This window comes from Arvicanthis niloticus, chromosome 13 (genome assembly GCF_011762505.2).
Source record: "Arvicanthis niloticus isolate mArvNil1 chromosome 13, mArvNil1.pat.X, whole genome shotgun sequence".
In the NCBI taxonomy this organism is placed as follows: domain Eukaryota; kingdom Metazoa; phylum Chordata; class Mammalia; order Rodentia; family Muridae; genus Arvicanthis; species Arvicanthis niloticus.
Genome location: NC_047670.1, coordinates 37,318,599 through 37,337,213, shown reverse-complemented (window position 1 = coordinate 37,337,213; position 18,615 = coordinate 37,318,599). Strand labels below are relative to the sequence as shown.

The 18,615-nt window shown below is 41.9% G+C and overlaps 1 protein-coding gene across 1 annotated transcript; it reads left to right on the top strand.

Annotated features, from left to right (window-relative positions):
* The first annotated feature begins 267 nt into the window (after positions 1-267).
* Lratd2 (LRAT domain containing 2) lies at positions 268-4,933 on the top strand. The gene has a single exon (XM_034517234.2). It carries the CDS (start codon positions 268-270, stop codon positions 1,198-1,200), a length of 933 nt encoding a protein of 310 aa, XP_034373125.1. The 3' UTR covers positions 1,201-4,933.
* Positions 4,934-18,615: the final 13,682 nt, after the last annotated feature.

Genomic DNA, 18,615 nt, shown 5'->3' with positions numbered 1-18,615 from the left:
TGTCCCCAGTGCTCGTGACCCTAGAGGTGGAGAAACGCGAGGAAGCTCGTCCCCTAGACTTCCCCTAAAATGGCTCCAGGTGCTCGGCCCCCACCCGTTCTTTTTCCAGAAACAAACGCCTTTTTCTGGAGTGGCACCTACAAACATCTCCCTTTTCTTCTCTTCCAACAGGTGGCTTTAGCCCCTGCCCGGGGACCAGTGCCAATGACTCTGATGGTGGTTTCGCTTTCTCCTCTTGAAGTCCTGTGAACGAGCGTCCACAGCGTAATGGGCAACCAGGTGGAGAAACTGACCCACCTAAGTTACAAGGAAGTTCCCACGGCCGACCCGACCGGCGTGGATCGAGACGATGGGCCCCGCATTGGAGTCTCCTATATTTTCTCCAATGACGACGAGGATGTGGAACCTCAGCCACCGCCCCAGGGGCTTGATGGCGGAGCTTTGTCCGACTCCGGGGACCGGCCTCCCCTGCCCCCGCCGCAGCCCTACGACCCGCGGCAACACGAGGTGGAATGCTCAGTGTTTTATCGTGATGAGTGCATCTATCAGAAAAGCTTCGCGCCGGGCTCGGCGGCACTGAGCACCTACACTCCGGAGAACTTGCTCAACAAGTGCAGTCCGGGTGACCTGGTGGAGTTTGTATCGCAGGCGCAATACCCGCACTGGGCTGTCTACGTGGGCAATTTCCAAGTGGTGCATTTGCACCGGCTGGAGGTGAGCAACAGCTTCCTGACCGATGCGAGCCAGGGCCGGCGGGGCCGCGTGGTCAACGATCTGTATCGCTACAAGCCACTGAGCCCTAGCGCTGTAGTGCGCAACGCACTGGCCCACGTGGGCGCCAAGGAGCGCGAGCTCAGCTGGCGCAACTCGGAGAGCTTTGCCGCCTGGTGCCGCTATGGCAAACGCGAGTTCAAGATCGGTGGCGAGCTGCGCATCGGCAAGCAGCCGTACCGTTTGCAGATTCAGCTCTCGGCTCAGCGCAGCCACACTCTCGAGTTCCAGAGCTTGGAGGACTTGATTATGGAAAAGCGGCGCAACGACCAGATCGGACGCGCGGCGGTGCTGCAGGAGCTGGCCACGCACCTGCACCCGGCTGAGCCGGATGAGGGCGACAGCGACGCGGCTCGGACTACACCGTCTCCCCTGCGCCCCCCTCCATCGGGCTCCGAGGAGGAGAATGGAGACTCGGCGGTGCACTGATACTTGACCTGGGCTCAGAGCTACAAAAGGAAGCTGTTTGCAGCGGCCACACCCCCTTTCTCCCTCCCCCATCCCCTACACTTGGGCCCCATTTTGTATTCCTGGGCCTTTTGGGGAAAAAAAAAAAAAAGCAGAGTTGGTGAAATGCACAACCGGCTTTGGACAGGGGAGGAGGAAGGGGACTTAGGGAGCAGGTAGGATTGGTTGGTGGGTGGCCATGGGAAGCATTTTCTTCAGGCCCCCATCAGTCCACCTTCCTTTCTGCGGTGGGGTAAAGTGTGAACTTGCTTGCGGCTTCAACCCTTAACAGATATGGGACCAAATTCAACCCTTCGTATACAGGCAGGCTTGGGGGGAAATCTCAGAGCACATTTGCACTGCATTCTGTCTTCCTTGATCCCTTCCTACTCTCAGCTTGGCGGATGCAGGGTACAAAGGCCAGAGAGGCTTGGGGAGGAGCCGCTTCTGCTGGGAGAACTGCTTATCTGCTTCTCCCACTGAGCTGTGCTTGGGATCCTAGAAGCTGGAGTGATTTATTTTATGGGATTCCCGGGGCACAGGGCTGCTGAAACTACAAGATCTGGGAGCAGCAGACCGAAACCAAACAGCCCCGTATTAAGTGCAGCAAATACTTGAGCAAACTCAGGCTACAAGGCTACAAACGGATTTTACTACCTCCCCCACCCTATCCTCTATCCAAGTACCTCCTCTTGGGAAGCTGTCTCTAAGCGGAGTCTTTGCCTCCCCCACTCTTTCCCCGGTTACAAGTAAATCATTGTCAAGGGCCAGCCAGGGAAAGGATTCAATTAAGGTGCCATTCAGCCTCCTGTGTTTTTGGCCCTGCTGTTGTGAACTCTTAGAGCTATGGTGTTGTTATCAAGGGAGGCAGTAGCCCTTTGTGTCTCTGATCTAATTAAACCTGCTTGGCGTGTTCATCTGCAGGTCACAGATGGGGTTGGCTTGTGCCACCCCATAAAGTATCCTCTAGGGAATCAACCAGTGCTACCCTGGCAAGAATTAAATCACTCCTGTCTCCTTGCCGAGTGGTGAAAATAACCCTTTAAAACCCACGCTGGATCTAGGGTTCATTTTGCTTTTTGTTTTTCTCTCCCTGGTCCCACTTCCTCACCAGACAGTTGCTGTGGTAGGGTTAGGGTTACTTTGCCATCCATGCTGTATGAAGTTTAATTCAGGGTACAGTCTTGTTACATGTACCCAATTTCTTTGTGGCTTGGAGAGCATTCTATTCAGAGCCCTTTTCTTAAAGAGTGGTGGCATCAGACACAGATACCATGTAGTATGGTCAGAACAGATTTGATGACAGTCCCAAACATAGGTTGGTGATAGTGGCAAGTGAACAGGCTGAACAGGTAGCAGTTGGGCCTGCCACTGAACTTCCATGCACTTTAGTACAAGTCTTTAAGACTACTACAGCCTGTGGCCTGAACTGCAGGCAGACCTTTGACTGCTGAGTGCTTACGGGAGGTCTGTCAACTGCTCTCAAAAGCTGAGCATAGTTAAAGGCCTTTGCTGCTTCCGCCAGTCTTTATAACACTGGAACTAGTTCTTAGTCATTAGAACAAAATCTTACTTGAGTGTCCTGAAGCCACAGTCAATGATGGGCTTCTTGCTTGGGGATCTGTAAATCACACTTTTATTTTTTAAGCTTAGATCTTCATAGTACCTCGGCATGAAAGCTTTTCGTTAATTATAAAGGCATTAAATGCACTTCCTGCTTTCACAGTGCTTACCAAGCAAGTTCTTGTTCTTTGAATGGTAAAGATGAGCTACGTACACACTAGCCTTGGTTTGGGACATTGGAGGAGAACCATTTTCTAGTTGGGGATATGGGTCTGATTTCCCTGTTTAATGGACTCATAGGTATTTGATTATGTGGTCTTGTCCATGGAACAGCAGAGAAAGATAAACACAGGCGATGTTATTTAGAGAAACCTATGTCTAACAGATTTGGGTTAGTGGTGGAAATTGATGCCCACTGTGTAGACTACAGGAGGGGAGGAATCAGATTGGCTGTCCCAAGCAGCGCTGGAAGAGCAAACGCTCCCTGCTCTCCCATACTCGCCTTCTTCCTCAGACCTCAAAGATCACACTGAGTGTAGCAGGTGACTTGTGTAATACATGAAGTGACCCCCAGAGGAAGAACTCCTAAGATCCATCCACCTGTAGCATTCCTCCTTGAAAGTTGATCTGTTTCAGATGATGGTTTCTGGAATGTGCTACCAGCAATTTTGCTGAGTACCAATAATGCCAAATATGTAATACTTAGGAAGAGATAAGACCTTGAAAGTTTTCTTAGGGGGTAGAAAGTCTAAGGCAGTGGTTCTCAACCTGCTGGCCCTGATCCTTTTGGTTGTCACATGTCAGGTACATGACAATTCATAACAGTAGCAGAATTATAGTTACCAAGTAACAACAAACTAATTCTATGGTTGAGGGTCACTACAACATGAGAAACTGACCATATTAAAGGGTCACAGGATTAGGTTGAGAACCACTGCTCTAAAGCACATCAACTTAGGGTTCTTAAGATACAGTGTCATGTCATCTCTTAGTTTTTAAGACTACAGTGTTGTGGGGAAAACATTTTTTATTTTAATGTCCTGGCAGTGGCTACATCTGGCACTTTAGGGGGAAAAAGTATATTAATAATTTTTGTCTCGCTTTAGAAATAAGACATAGAACTATTTTGTACTGTGAATTAAGGTTTCTCTTTGAAGGAAAGAAATACTAATTCCAGTGGTTTTTCTGAAGCTCTGGAAGGCATAAGCAAGACCCCCGCGGAACACGTACAAAAAGAAACCAGACAAATTCTATTTTCTTACCCGAGCAAATATTTTATTGAGACTGCTTATGTATGTCAAAGGAGCCTACAACTTCAGCTACACAACTTTTTTTGTATCGAAAGAACTTGTACTTTTGTAGCTTTTATTCCACATTTAATTTAAAATGACTTTGTAACACTAAAGTGTCTAGCAGAAGACTTTATTCCAGATCTTGAAGAAAATTTTTAGTTTTTATGAAAATGGTTTAGTGGTTCAGCTTCTCGAAGCTGTGGTGCTCCGGGCCCTCTTGGCACCACGAGACAAGGACAACCACATGACAACATATTTTTTTGGAAGCAAAACTTTAATTTTATATGACATATACTATGGAAAGCTAAGAAAATTTAAGGACTACTAGTTTCCTTTTTTCCTTTTTTTTTTTTTTTCTTAAAATGGGATCCACTGTGTTAAAGACTCTTTATCATGTGCTTGTCTCGCCATTTTTAAAAAAACAATTAAAATAGAATTGAGCGTGATCATATAGTCATCCGATGGATTTGTGTGGAAAATTAGATTTTATTTGTGAATTGTTTAAAAATCAGGATACTGATAAATTTGACCGTTTTAGTCGTCTTTTCATTATGTCTTCTTCTTAGTTACGAATCAGGATACATACCCCACAGGCATTTTATTTCCCAGCAAATTGTGGGAACTTTAATTTGATTGACAGTTGTATGTTTAAATCGGTTTTCTTTTACCACTTCTTGAGAAGGTGGTTCCAGTTCGAAATTGTATCATTTCCTTCAAAATGAAGGGCCGTACTTAGTTAAATAAAAGATTGATGACATCTTTAAAGCCATTTCCTCTTCACTCTGTCTTATTAAAATGAAAGCTGTCAAGTCCTTTTGAAAAATGTTATGAGGATTCCCAATAAACCATCTATTATTAGAGCTTATTGCATTCATTTTTTCCAGACACCCTTTCTTTTGACTTTTTTTTTTATATTAATTCAAGCTGTTGAACTTACTGTAATGTTAGTGGGTGTCATCCTTGCATTGTTCAGTGAATAGTTTGTTGGATCCGGTTAGGGGCCCAAACTCTTCTATTTACCATGTGGGAATTAATCACGCGTTGCTTTTTGCTCTCTGTGTTCAAGAAACGTATCTTATGACCACACATCTTCACAACACGGTTTTTCTTTCTTTTTCTTTAAAAAAATTTCTTTATTAATTCATTTATTCACTTTATATTCTGATCACAGGTCCCCTCTCCTTCCAGTTCCTTTTCACACAGCCCCTCTTCCCCACCACTCCCCTTCACCTCTGAGAAGGTAGAAGTCTCCCCCTCATCCAGTACGGATCCACCCTAGCACCTCAATTCATTGTAGGATTAGGCACATTTTCCCAGGCAGCCCAGTTAGGGGAACAGGATCCACCGATAGGCAACAGAGTCAGAATAAGCCCCTTGCTCCTGTTGTTTGGAGACCCACATGGACACCAAGCTGTACATCTGCTACATATGTGCGGGGGGGGGGGAAGGGGTAGTCCAGCCTGTGTGTGCTCTGGTTGGTGGTTCTGTCTCTGGGAGCCCCCAAGGGTCCAGGTTAGTTGATTCTGTTGATCTTTCTGTGGAGTCCGTATTCCCTCTGGGTTCTTCAATCGTTCCCTCAACTCTTCCACAAGACTCCCCAAGCTCCCTGTCTAATTTGGCTCTGCGTCTCTGGATCTGTTTTGCTCAGCTACTCGGTAGAGCCTCTCAGAAGACAGTTATGCTAGGTTCCTGTCTGTGAATCCAGGCTGACAGATACAAATGTAGCCTAAGGCTTCAAGGTAGTTGAAGGAGGAACGCAGGTTTGCAATGTGTCCCTATTGATCCTCTAAGGACATCTCTGCACAGTCCTCCCCAAATTGGCAGGGGTTGCTGCTGCATTCATTTATGTCCGTCTCACACAGGGTACCTGTGTATCCAGGCCAGCGGCGACAAATATAACTGTTCAATACACGGTTTTCAAAATCAATGTGAGTGTTGCAGAAGATACACTTACCATGGAGTCTGCAGTGGGAAGTTCTGTGTTCAGCAACTTGAGCCTTACTTATGTGGCTTCACAGCCTCAGGTAAAGCAACCATGCCTATCATGTGGCACTGTTGGCTTGACAAGGGATGTAGGTACATGCAGTTGGTAGAACAGATGTGTCATCTAAAAGGGCACCTAAAAGGCTTACTAGCACAGCCTCTGAAATTACCATCACAGTATCAAAAGGTTCAAATCCCTAGCCTTTGTCAACAGGCTGAAATTTTTATGTAACAAAGAGGAACTAAGTGAAAAGGAGCCCAAGTGGCAAGATCTCATTTCTCTCTGCTGTAGAAGTCTTTAGTCTCACAGTTCTCATTATCCAAAGTTTGGAGAGGGGAGCCTAATGCAGAATTGGCACAAATTATTTGGTGCTTTTGATGGAGGCTGCTGTTCCTACTTTTTCTCAGTGGACTTAGCTTGCTTAATGTAGGAAAATGACATGTTCAGAAGTGTTTAAAAAGAGCTCTAAAATGAACAGGCTCAGAATAGGCGCAAAAAAAGGCTTCTATTTCCTTTTACTGAATTTACTAGGGAAAACTGCTTATTAAACAAATATAGCAATTTGCAGAAGAAATGCATTCGCAATCACGGTGAGGAACGGTCCTGAGCATGGTGAAGTGCCAGAAGGTGTTGAGCTCAGCCTGGTGTCAATCTGGGACAACAAAACTGCAATCATAGAGTCTTCAGGGAAGAATGATACTTATTTGGGATTAACAGAGCATCACTGTAGTGGGAACAATCCAGTCACGCTAAACTGTGACTGTGCTCAAACAGGTTCAGGCCTGAGGAACTGTCCTAAAGACACAGGTTTTGAGAAACAATAACACTTAGCCTCAGTAGTTAACAAGAGTGGTTGAACAGACAGTTGCCATGCAGCTGTCCTTATAGTTCTGATGGTAAAAGATTGCATAGTTTCGGTGTAAGCTTGTGGTTTTGGCAGAGCCTTTTGCTGTAGTGACTATTGGCCAATCATGTAATAACTAGGCATGGCTTCCTGGCTTTTGTTAGGGCTGATAGAAGTGACTCCATTTTGATTCTGAGAAATTTTTTCATGTGCTTTTCTCACTAGGAGCCAGAACACAAAAATGTATATGTATGTGCATATATATATATATATATATATATATATGTATATGTATGTGCATATATATATATATATTAAAAATATATATATATGTATATGTATGTACATATATATATGTATATGTATGTTCATATATATATATATATATATTAAAAAATATAAAATGATCCAGTCCCTAAACTTGCTCATAAGGGGAAATCATGCATATGGGACAGGTTATAATAAAGGTGGCTCTGTAAAGGGCTAATGGTTAATAGGTATAAGAAGAAAGCCAACGTATACATATTTAATTAAGTTTGTAACGGGCAGAGGAGAAGCCTGTAGTCCTGTCATATGATCAGATCAAAACATAAATACAAAAGGTAGACATCATGAAGTCACCAATAGAACTGCTGTTGACTAAGTCCTTAGCCAGGAGGCTCCTCAATTCCTATAGTGTACCTAACATACAACAATGAACTGCATTTATAGCCACTTCCCTTTAAATAGACCATGTGAGCAACCACCACCAAAGCACAGAAGCATTTGATTACAGTCGTGATGGAGTCATGGAAAGATGTGTAGTGTGTAAGGAAGACTTTCCACCACTGAGTCAGAGAATGCTACATGCCTGCCTTGGAAGAGGCAGGAGGGACGGAGAAAGATCAGGTGCCTTGGAGCTAGTGCAGACACATTCATCAAGGCAGGAAGACTGGAGAGCAAATGAACCCTTAATGTTCTCAAAATGCCTTTGTTCCAGATGCTCCTACTCACGAACCTCTTCGACTCATTCATGAGTTCCTTTGTTTCTCAGAGTGAGACAAAGGCAGAAACCCCCTCCACCCCCATAAGGGACTGAGTGGACTGAGGACTGAGGCTGGCTTTGCTAAACTAAACTGTCTGTCATTTCAGTGATGTTAGAACAGGATGAATACAGTAATGGCTTTTAGGAGGTATAGGGGTGTGACAGTCACTGACTGTCAGTGCTGGAGATTGTCCTGTTAACACTATACAGGCCTTGGATTCATAGAAAGAAGAGTGTAGATTCAGGCCTCGGCCCAGCGTGGGAGTGTAGACAAATGAGTGGACTCTGCTAGGTGAGACCTGAAGAGCAGGAATTACAGCCTTGGAATCAGGATTGAGGAGGAGGGAGTTTTGCTCTGCTGGTAAACCACTGCTGAATTTCTCTTGATATAACGACCTCAAGAGTGGTCATAAATGGCTATAAAGATGTACTCTAGGCCTCTTTCTCTAGGAAATATAATACTCAGTCAAGTCCTAGTGTGGTAATCGTACTATCCAATGCATTCTTTTTAGTCTTGTAACTTAGGATGCTACACTGAAGGGAAAAGGTCTACCTGTGCACAAATTATGGTTGGGACTTTATAGTCAAAGGGCCTGGATGTCTCCTGTGTTTCTCTGCTATGGCCTGTTCTTATTAACTTGTGAACCCGGAAAGAGTTATATACTTCCTGGAATACGTGATTTCACCTTCTGTACAATGCACTGTTTCCGTTGTATTTATAAAACAATCCTCCGTGTAGATGACATTGTAGCAGTGTAGCATTACATACTTAATACTGAGATAAGTCAGCATAAACATTAATATGTAATAGTACGTTTGGACTATATCTACCTTAATGTCAGTTGTTAGGGAAAATGAAACAAGTCCATAGAGGCCCCTATCAATAGCACCTAGGATTAGGAAGGGAAACTCGGGATCTCACAGTGCATTTGGTAGAGTACTTGCTGGCAAAACATGACAGCTGAGTTGGGTTACCTGGACCTACATCAAAGCTAGTTGGAGCACCACAGATCTTCTACCTGTAACCCCCAGTGCATTACAGGGAGACTCCGGAAGCTTGCTAGCCAGTCAGGCTAGCTAAGTTAGCAAGCTTGAGGGAGACAGACAGACAGACAGAGGGACAGAGACAGACAGAAACAGCCTTAAAAACTAATGTGGACAGTAATGGAGGAAGACGTCTGGCATCAACATTTGGCTTCCACATATGCACACAGGTATGCATTCTCTCTCTCTCTCTCTCTCTCTCTCTCACACACACACACACACACACACACACACAGAGGAAGAAGGAAATTGTGCAATATTACATGTGTTCTAAAGCCTTACTCAAGTTACTGTTTGGGGAAGGGCATCATTCCTTTAGGCTCAGAGAATTATTTTTCAGAGAATAATTTAAAAATTAATTGTGCAACAATAATAGTAAAATATTACTATATTATAATACAGTTGGCTGAGTTTTAGAGAATATTCACAAGCCGATTTTCTTGTGTTTGTTTTAGTACTGGGAAGGTTTATTTTTATATTTAATATTAGAAATCAAGTCTGAGAGTGAGTGGATAGAAAAGAAGAGTGTAAGTATTTTTCATCTAAGTATTTTTTTTAATTTTTGAAAAAACATTTAAAAGCATGTATGTGTCTGTTTGCTGTCAAATATTGTTATACTTAAGATGGATATTTCTTTTCTTTCCATATCAAACTGCATTTCCCTTTGCAGCTCTGTCCCTGGGCAGTACATCATAGACTACAGAAAAATATTGTCCTATCTCACTGGATATGCATCATCTATATGAATGGAGTCCTTTACTCATCACACTTCAGACAGTTATGTTTGTCTATAAATTTATAAAGCATTAAATGGTGGTTGTTCTTTGTACTAACATTTATTCTCAAAAATTGAATTTATGTTTAGGTTTACAGAGAATTCTTGTGTACCACAGGACCTAAGCTTCAAGCATCACTGTGGTGCCGCGTCTTGATCCATGAGCTGGCTCTGATGCGTTACCTCTTCAGCCCACAGTTTATGTCAAGGCTCGCTCAATATGGTGCTTTCTACAAACATTGACAGCTCTACCCACCGTTATGGCTTTCACAGAAGCCTCTCTTCCTTCATCTCTTCCTTCTTCTCTGGGCTGAGGCTGAACTGTTTTCAGCTTTTCTTATCCAGTTTTAAGAGAAACTTCCCTGTACTCCACCCTGCTTTCCTCCATGGGCCCAATGACATTCCTGACAAGAGTGTTTTTCATTCATTCTTTAGGAATTCATGAGGCCTTCCAGGCCCGGGGAAAACAGGAGGCTAGAGAGAGGATGGTCCAAGTGCATGCCCACATTTCATGAAAGAAGACAGACTGGCTATACCACGTGATAAAGTGTGATGACAAGCCAGGCAGGCCCCAGGCATGGGAGCAGTGCCGCACTTGTTGGGGAAGGATTCCAGGAGAAGCTTTCTAGGGAGGGTTTAAGGAGTGGAGATCTTATCAGTTCATAGCTCCATTCTGGTCTGTTTTCTTCCAGCCAGGGTTATAATTTTGTGTGACTAGAGAAGACTGAAGATGGTACACAAACAAGCACTATCATTTTCTTAGTAACTCCCCCTTTTCCTCCTGATATGGATATGCTGATATGGTATTAGACACCTAGGTTTTATATTATTATGCATAACCCACATAGGTCATTACACACACACACAAACACACACATGCATGCATGCACACATACACTCAAAAATTATGACAAAGTGCAGTGGTCATTTTACTACACTAAAAGTGATCTCTTTTCGGAGGACCTTAACTCAACTTGCCCTGAAAGTAGCACAGCTGGTCCAGTACAGTGAGGATTCAAGACCTTCTCTGTCTTGAAGGAGCTGAGGTATTACAGGAGGTGCAGCTTGTGCTATCACCCTGGTACCCCCTCTTTGATGGTTCACCCAGGCACATGACTCATTATTTGCAAAATGAAAGTGACAGATCAGCTACTATGTAAGGGTTACAATTGGCATATGCATCCCAGTTCCCAGAGTGAATCCTGACATGGATTACACACTCAGAGATGGGTGACTCTCCCTATCTCTGTCTCTTTCTCACTTACACACAGACACACACACACACACAAACACACACCATTTACTCATATGTACATACTAGTAGCTTCCTTCAAAGTGAGCATACATACATTTCAGGGTCAAGGCCGTAAATACAGATAGCACCATTTATGGGTAAACCTCTTCTTAGCTTCCTGGCTGTTCTCTGCTTGCTTTGCCTATGAACTTCTCTTTTATTAAGATAATTTTGTTAACCATTTTTTAATGATCAAAAGTAACATGTCTCTAATGTAAAATAAAGAGTCAATGTGTATGAAGTAAACAAGATGCCCCTTTGGCTGGCTGTTCCCTCTCCCTCTCGCCTGCTGTGTTTCTTGGGTATCTCTGGTAGATTTTCTTTTCTTTTTCTTTTGTTTCTGTGTTTATATCTTATACATACCTTTCAGTTTGGGTTTTGGTTTTTTACTAAGATTACATCATGCTATTGATATGACTCAATTATTTTTTCATCAATAAGTTACAACTTTTGTATTAGAATACAAACTATCATGAATCTGGTTCAATAGCTAAGGAACACAGTAAAGTCTTTCTTATTTGCCAATTCTTTTGTTGATCATGTGAAGTGTCTCCAATGGTTTATAATAATGAGTGATTCCACATGCCTTTTGCCGCAACAATTTCTGGTGTGTGTGTGTGTGTGTGTGTGTGTGTGTGTGTGTGTGTGTGTATGTATGTATATATGTGTGTGTGTAGAATATAATCATTGACATGAAATTTCTGGGTAAAAGTTATGCATAACTTAGCTTTGATAAGAATAGCCATGTTGCCCTCTATAAAAGCCTGCAGGTTTTGGGGGAATACTTATAGTATTCTCAAGTGTTTGAAAGTACTTGCTCACTGACAGATTTTAAAAAATACTCCATTGAAGTTTACATTTCTGTTTCACATTTACCACCTGGTCACATGTGTCTTGGCAAGAATTTAAATTAGTGGTTCGCCCATATTCTACGGCAGACACTTGAATGTTTACCAAAGCATTTGTTTATTGGCTCAGTGCAGGGAATCTAGAATCTAATCAATGAAGCAGAGAGGCATGGGATGCTAGATATTAAAAATTATTCTTCTTTTAAAATGTGTGCATCAGAGTGTGCCATCCACCACCTCACATCAATCCATAGCTTCCAGCGGTATGTAGCATGACGTCTTAGCTCCCTACAGTGGCCTGGTGGTCTGCACAAGCTCATCTCCTTACACGTGGCCTTCTTATTGCAAGGGTAAAGTCCATCTAGGGTACTCTTTCTTTTCCTAAACACACCAAGGCCTTTTTCCATGTCTTGAAGCAGGATCGTTCAGCCTGCCTGACCACTAACTTTCCTGACTACTATTTCCTGCATAAGAAATAAAACTGCATGAATGCTCCTTCTCACATACCTGTGTGTCCCCATGTAAGGAAACTAAACTATCTCTAGGCAATTCTGTCTTGTATGGTGTACGCTGATGTCATCTCATCTGATTTCCTTCCTTCTGATTCATTTATTGGAGGGGAAATAAACTTGTTAGTATCCACTAAATGGATCTGACAACTTATTAATGCAAGACCCAGTGTTTGCAAAACAGAGCCTGAAGCATGCCCAGGTTTCTTCCCTCTGGATGGCAGAGGCCTTGGCTCTCCTTCAAGCCTTTCATGTCTCCATATAAATATAATCCTACTTTGTTGTGCTTGCCCACTTCATTATTCCAGCACCAAACTTTATTTATTTCCTTCATACCAATTTTTAACAATTATAATTACCTACTTCTACAACTTTTATATCACTGTGTTGTATGTCTCTCCCCACTGGATGAAGGGCAACAATCCTGTTTGCAGTTTATGGCACAGTATATCCAGCATGCAAGCTAGTGCTTGGAAAATAGTAAGTGCTCAATAAATACTTACAAATGAACAACCATGCTTGTATTTTACACACAGTGAGAATGTGTTTCCCTTTGTGCCACATCCAAGCAAGTTCTCCGTATTCTGCTTCTGCTTTAGATCATAGAAAATGTCTCACTGAAATTTTAAATCAGGAGCTCCTCAGCTCTCTCCCTCTAAATAAGAAATCAAAAGGTAGCAATGCTTACTCTGTCTTCAGACACCGAATGCGTGGTCATTAAGAGTAGGGACTGCAAGGAAGATTGCTCATCCAGCTTTACCTACCTCTTCATCCCAGAAGGACAAAAACAAAATGAAAATTTAAAAAAAGAGAAAGGTACAAGTTGATTTTTTTTTTTTTTTAAAGAAATCATAACCAGTATCTGGGTAGAACTGTGCATTTCACCTGACGGTTTTGCAAACATCTAAACCTCACTGGAATCCCACCGAAAAGGTAAGAAGATTTGGGATTATGATTATATTGCTGCGAATCTAAGAAGTCTCCTAGTGCCAGGTCCTCTTACCTCATCCCATTTCCTCCATACTGGCCCTGAAAGGAGCTGTAATCCCCACTTTATGGGCAATGTTGAAGACTAGGTAGGTAAGGTAGCATGGCCAGGACTGGTAGCATGGGGTGCGACTGGCAAAGCCAGTTTTTCTGCTTTCCAACCATGTGGTAACATGATGATAGACATGTTCTAAAATTTTTTTCCTCCAAATCAGAAGGATACCCACAAATTCCCAGACCCTGTGATTACTTTACCTTAGTGGATACAATGAACTGAGGGTGTAGAGATGAGTTTATCCTGCATAAAGTCCTCTTAAGAGTTCTTGTAAGAAGGAGATGGGAGGATGCGGCTGCTGGCACGTAGCATTGTGCATTAGAACTCCACTGTTTCGATTCTGAATGATAGCTGATTGTGTGTATATAGAATGCTTTGTATACCTACTATTTGACACTTAGCTGCTGCTGCTTCCTCCTCCTTCTCCTCTTCTTTCCAATCTCCCTTTTCTCCTCCTTCCTCCTTTTCCTCCTTTCCTCCTTTTTCTCCTCCTCCTCCTTCTCCTCTTCCTCCTTCTTCTACCTTTTTGGCCTTTGATAATAAGGAACAGCCAATGGTATGATGAGATTGGCCACCTACTGCTTTTGAAGATAGAGGAAGGAGTCAAGGCACCAGAGCAACTTCTAGGAGTAGGGAAAGCATGCATACAGAATTACCCATGGAGCCTACGAAATGCCAGGCAGCATTTCTAACAATTTGAATTTAATCTACTGTTACCTGTGTCTGACCCTGAGTACTAGAAAATACAAAATAAAACATTTATGATGTTGAAGCCTACCAGTTTGGGCTAATTTGCTGTAACTATCCACTGTGTTTGCTCCTAAAACTAGTGGACTGAATGAGGTCGTTGTCCATTCCTGTGGTTTACCATCTGCAGATTCTACCAGCCACAAGTTACAATTATTTTGGAAAAATAATTGCCTCTATGCTGCAAACATTCCTTTCTTGTCATTATCCCCATATAACACAGCATGTGAATATACATAGCATTTGCACTATATTAGGTAGTATACTTATCCCAGGTATCCCAGGGGTGTGTGTGTGTGTGTGTGTGTGTGTATGTGTGTGTGTTGAGGGGTGCTATAAAATTTATAGAATGGATGGGAGCATCTTAAAATGTGGGTGTTTGTGGAACCAGTTTTGCATGGATAGAAAAGGATGACTATGTTCATCAGACACCTGCTGAGCAAGCCTTATGCCCACAGTAGCTTAGAAGCTTAAGAGCCTATAATGAACTTGCAAATATCTGATGCTCCTTGAAATACTAAAACTGATTTACCAACGAGAAAACTTAGGCACTGAGGAAGAATTGGCAATGCTTCCTAGTGGCACACGTGAAGGGAGTCACTACAGACAGGTGCCAATGCAGTCAGGTCCCAGATTGTGACTGTGCAGCTGGGAAGTCACCAGGTCCAGAAGTCACAAGGAAAAACGGTGCAGTGCATTTTCCTAGGTTTCTAGGGTCCCATACATTCAAACAAGCAAAACCCAAGCTTTCTACTTTTAAGAGTTTATTTTGTACTTTGTTTCCTAACAGAGGTAAAATGTGTAAAATTCACCATTTAAACCAGCTCAAATGTCCAATTTAGTGAAAATCACATAATTCACTATGCTGCACAGCCACCACCATGTAGTTTTGGAACTCTTCCATCTGTAGAAATGGAAAATCCATATAAATTTTGTAGCTGCTCCCTAGCCCCCTTCTCTCTGGTTCTGGAAACTACCAGTCTATTCTCCATCTTTACAGATATGCCTAGCCTGGATTTTTCATGGACTCATACCATATGCAGCCCTTCATTTCTGAATGCTTCTAGTTAGCATGTCTCAACAATTCAGCTGTAGTACACTATGTGTCTGTTCTTCATTCTTCTCTGTGGCTGGACTACGTCTCTGTGGTTTATAACACATGTTGTTCACTCATTCATCCATTGATGGAAATTTGAACTATTTCCATCTCTTCACTGCTGAGGGAAATAATGCTATGACTATTGATTAGCATGTAGGTGTCTGTCTGAATTCATGATTTGTACTCTTTTCTTTGGGGAATATCAGTAAAAATAAAATCGGTGGGCCATATGGTGATTCTATGATTAAGTTTTTGAAGATTGGCCAAAGACTTTCCACAGTAGTTATATCATGCTTTTAAAAATCATTTTTAGTTAATTACATCTAATATACAATGCTTCCTATTTTCTTAACTGAAGCTACTCATTATAATATCATTTTCACATTTCTTAGCAACTTTCTATAGCCAGGAAAACTAAGGTCAGAGAAAGAACAATTTCATTACATTTTTAATTTGGAGGCAAAAGCATTCTGGTGATATCATTGGTAATAAAAGTTCACTCTTGTATAAAGTGCCAAAGTACCAGGCATTCCCAAAAGCAGCTTTTTTTTTTTTTGTTTGTAAACTTATTTAATCCTACACGGAACGTTAAGAAGTACATGAAGGTGTTTATTATTAATCTCTCCATGCTACAATTATTGTAAGAGATACTAGTTATTTCTTTCATTGTGACCAAATACCTGATGTGAAACAAAGAAAGGAAAGGAGGGAGGGACAGAGGAAGAGAGGGAGGGAAGGAGGGAGGGAGGAAAGAAGGAAGGATTTGTTTTGGATCATAATTTGGCTTACAGTTTAAGAGATACAGTCCATCATGGGGAGGGAGGCACAGGGTCAGGAGCATGTTATGGCTAGTTATGTTCTGCCCATTGCCCTCAGGAATCAGATGAATGTTTATGCATGGATGCCTTGCCCCTCATCCACATATTACTCAGCCCAAGACTCTGGTACATTAGACAGTATAGTCCATGTTCAGAAAGGGTCCTCAGTTAATTCTTTCTGGAAATGCCTCTGTACTTTACCCCACCCTGGACACTCACACACCACCACACACCTCGCTATTTCTCAATCTGGTCAACTTGAAAATAGAATTTAGCCACCACATATTTTAGACACATATACAGGTCCTATAACTTGACAAACTCTACTGAACTATATTCTTTGTTCATTTTCTAGAACAGCTGTTCTCAACATTTGGCTCACGATCAAGCAAGATTCATGTTACCTGGAAAATTGCTAGTTAGTTTTTGGCCTAGCTCAGATCTAGTAAGTCCTCAGATCTCAGAGTAGCACTCAGCTACCTGATTTAATAAGACTCCAGGGGTCTCAGAGTACTCAGGTTTGAGAATTTTTATTCTAAGATATTTCCTTATAGAATTAAACTAAAACTTTCAGATAAAATATAGGATACCCGGTAAAATATGAATTTCAAGTTACGAATGTATTTTGGATTTTTCATTATATATGTATATATTAGCAGTATATTAAATAAACATTTAGTTTGTCAAATATGCAAACTTTAGTATGCAGAGTTTTGTCGTCACAGGCATTTGACAATGGTTTACAAAGTTCTACCCTTTGAAGGATACTTGCAAGTGGATCAGCTAACCATCTGTAGATGCATCACAGTTGTCAGTTACATAGGACATTGTGAAGCCCACATTGTCCTGATGGTATGCAAAGGTAACAGAAAAAGATTAAAGATGGATGGATAAGAGGGACAAGAAAGGTCAAGGAGAAGAGCACAAAAAAGTTGCAAGTTGGTGAAAATTGCCATTAAATTCTCTTTCTGTTTAATGCAGACACTCTGGACATAATCTAGGGTGAACACAGCCCTGAGAAGCTTTAGCTGGGAGAAGAGATATAGCTCAGTGCACAGAGGACCTACAGGTAAGGAGAAAGTGTAGTACTTCATGAAGTCTTCTTGAAAGGGCTGTGGGAATGAGTCTAGGACACACAGTGTGGCTACATCAAACACAGAAATCAGGTTCTGTATATAAGGTGTCCTGCCTTTTCCTAAGTCCCCATGTCCCTTAAGTGTAAGGTTGGAAATTGTGGGGCTGGAAGCCCCAAAAGAGACTCAAGAGGCAGAGATCTTCCCCAAACTTTGGGTCAAGTTAGCATGGAGAAAAAGTTAGATGGCACTGTAAAATTCCATGTGTCCTTTAAACATTTAGATTGTGAATTCAGTTCCCTAAAGGAAATAACTGAGGTAAGCTTTTTTTCTTCTGGGCTCATGCCTGAGGGCCACAGCTGCCCTGTCTTCAGCTATCCTGCAAGTATCCTTGGTTCAAGGACTATCAGGATGGGCAGAGCAGTACACCTAATTTTACAATAGGAAAAGTAGGCTTTTGTACCACTTGATATGGAAGGTTCTAATGAACTTCCAAAAATCCATATTTTTAAACAAGGAATAAAGAAACATTATTGACTGGGGCGGGAAAGAATAAATATTAATTCTATCATGGGTCTGGATTTGTGATTGTGAATTTACAAAACTGACTCTTAAGTGAAATGCCATCTCCATGTGAAAAAAAAAGTGCAATAAAAATGTTTCATTATTCATCTTCTATCTGATGAAACCAGTGACAGAGACAACAGAAATCTATCCCCCAACCTATCCCACCCCAAACCCCCAGTGCTAAAAGCACAAGATCAAGGTGTTTGCAGGGATGGATTTTAGCGATGTCCCTTGTACAGGCAAGTTTTTTGCTTGTGTCTTCTTCACACTATCTTCTATCTGTCTGTGTCTAATTTCTCCTTTTTAATAAGATACCTGTCATCCTAAATTAGAACTCATCTTAATAACCTCATTTAATCTTGATTACTTTTCTAAAGAATTTGTGCAAATGTGGTTACAATCTCAGAAGCTAAGTATCAAGACTGTGACATACCAACTTTGGGGACCACAACTGAGCTATAAAACAGAGGGGGCTAGTAAAAGAAGTGCTGGATCCACCACTTATAGCTGTAAATCCTCTGTCACCTTCACGGGGAGTCTTTTTAACTGAAACATCTCCATGTTTCCTGACTCTGACAAGTATGTGTCCTCAAGACCATCTCTTTATTCAATGAGGACATCTCATTGGTATCCAGCAGCTACTTCTGTTCAGTCATGTTAAGTGCTATGGTCAGATCTCTGAAAGAGTCAGGCAAAGATTCATTGTCACATGAACTACCCACTCTAGGAAAGAGACAGAATAATGAACTGAGATGGGAAAAATATAAATGTTACATAGTAAATTAAAATAAGATAGTTTCATGAGATAGTTATTTAGGAGAGGCAACGAAATGATATTATAACCAAGATTATTATTTGTTGTTGTTCCTTTGTT

Excerpts from the sequence above, each read along its gene's own strand:
- Lratd2 (XM_034517234.2), top strand. The coding sequence starts at position 268 with ATGGGCAACCAGGTGGAGAAACTGACCCACCTAAGTTACAAGGAAGTT.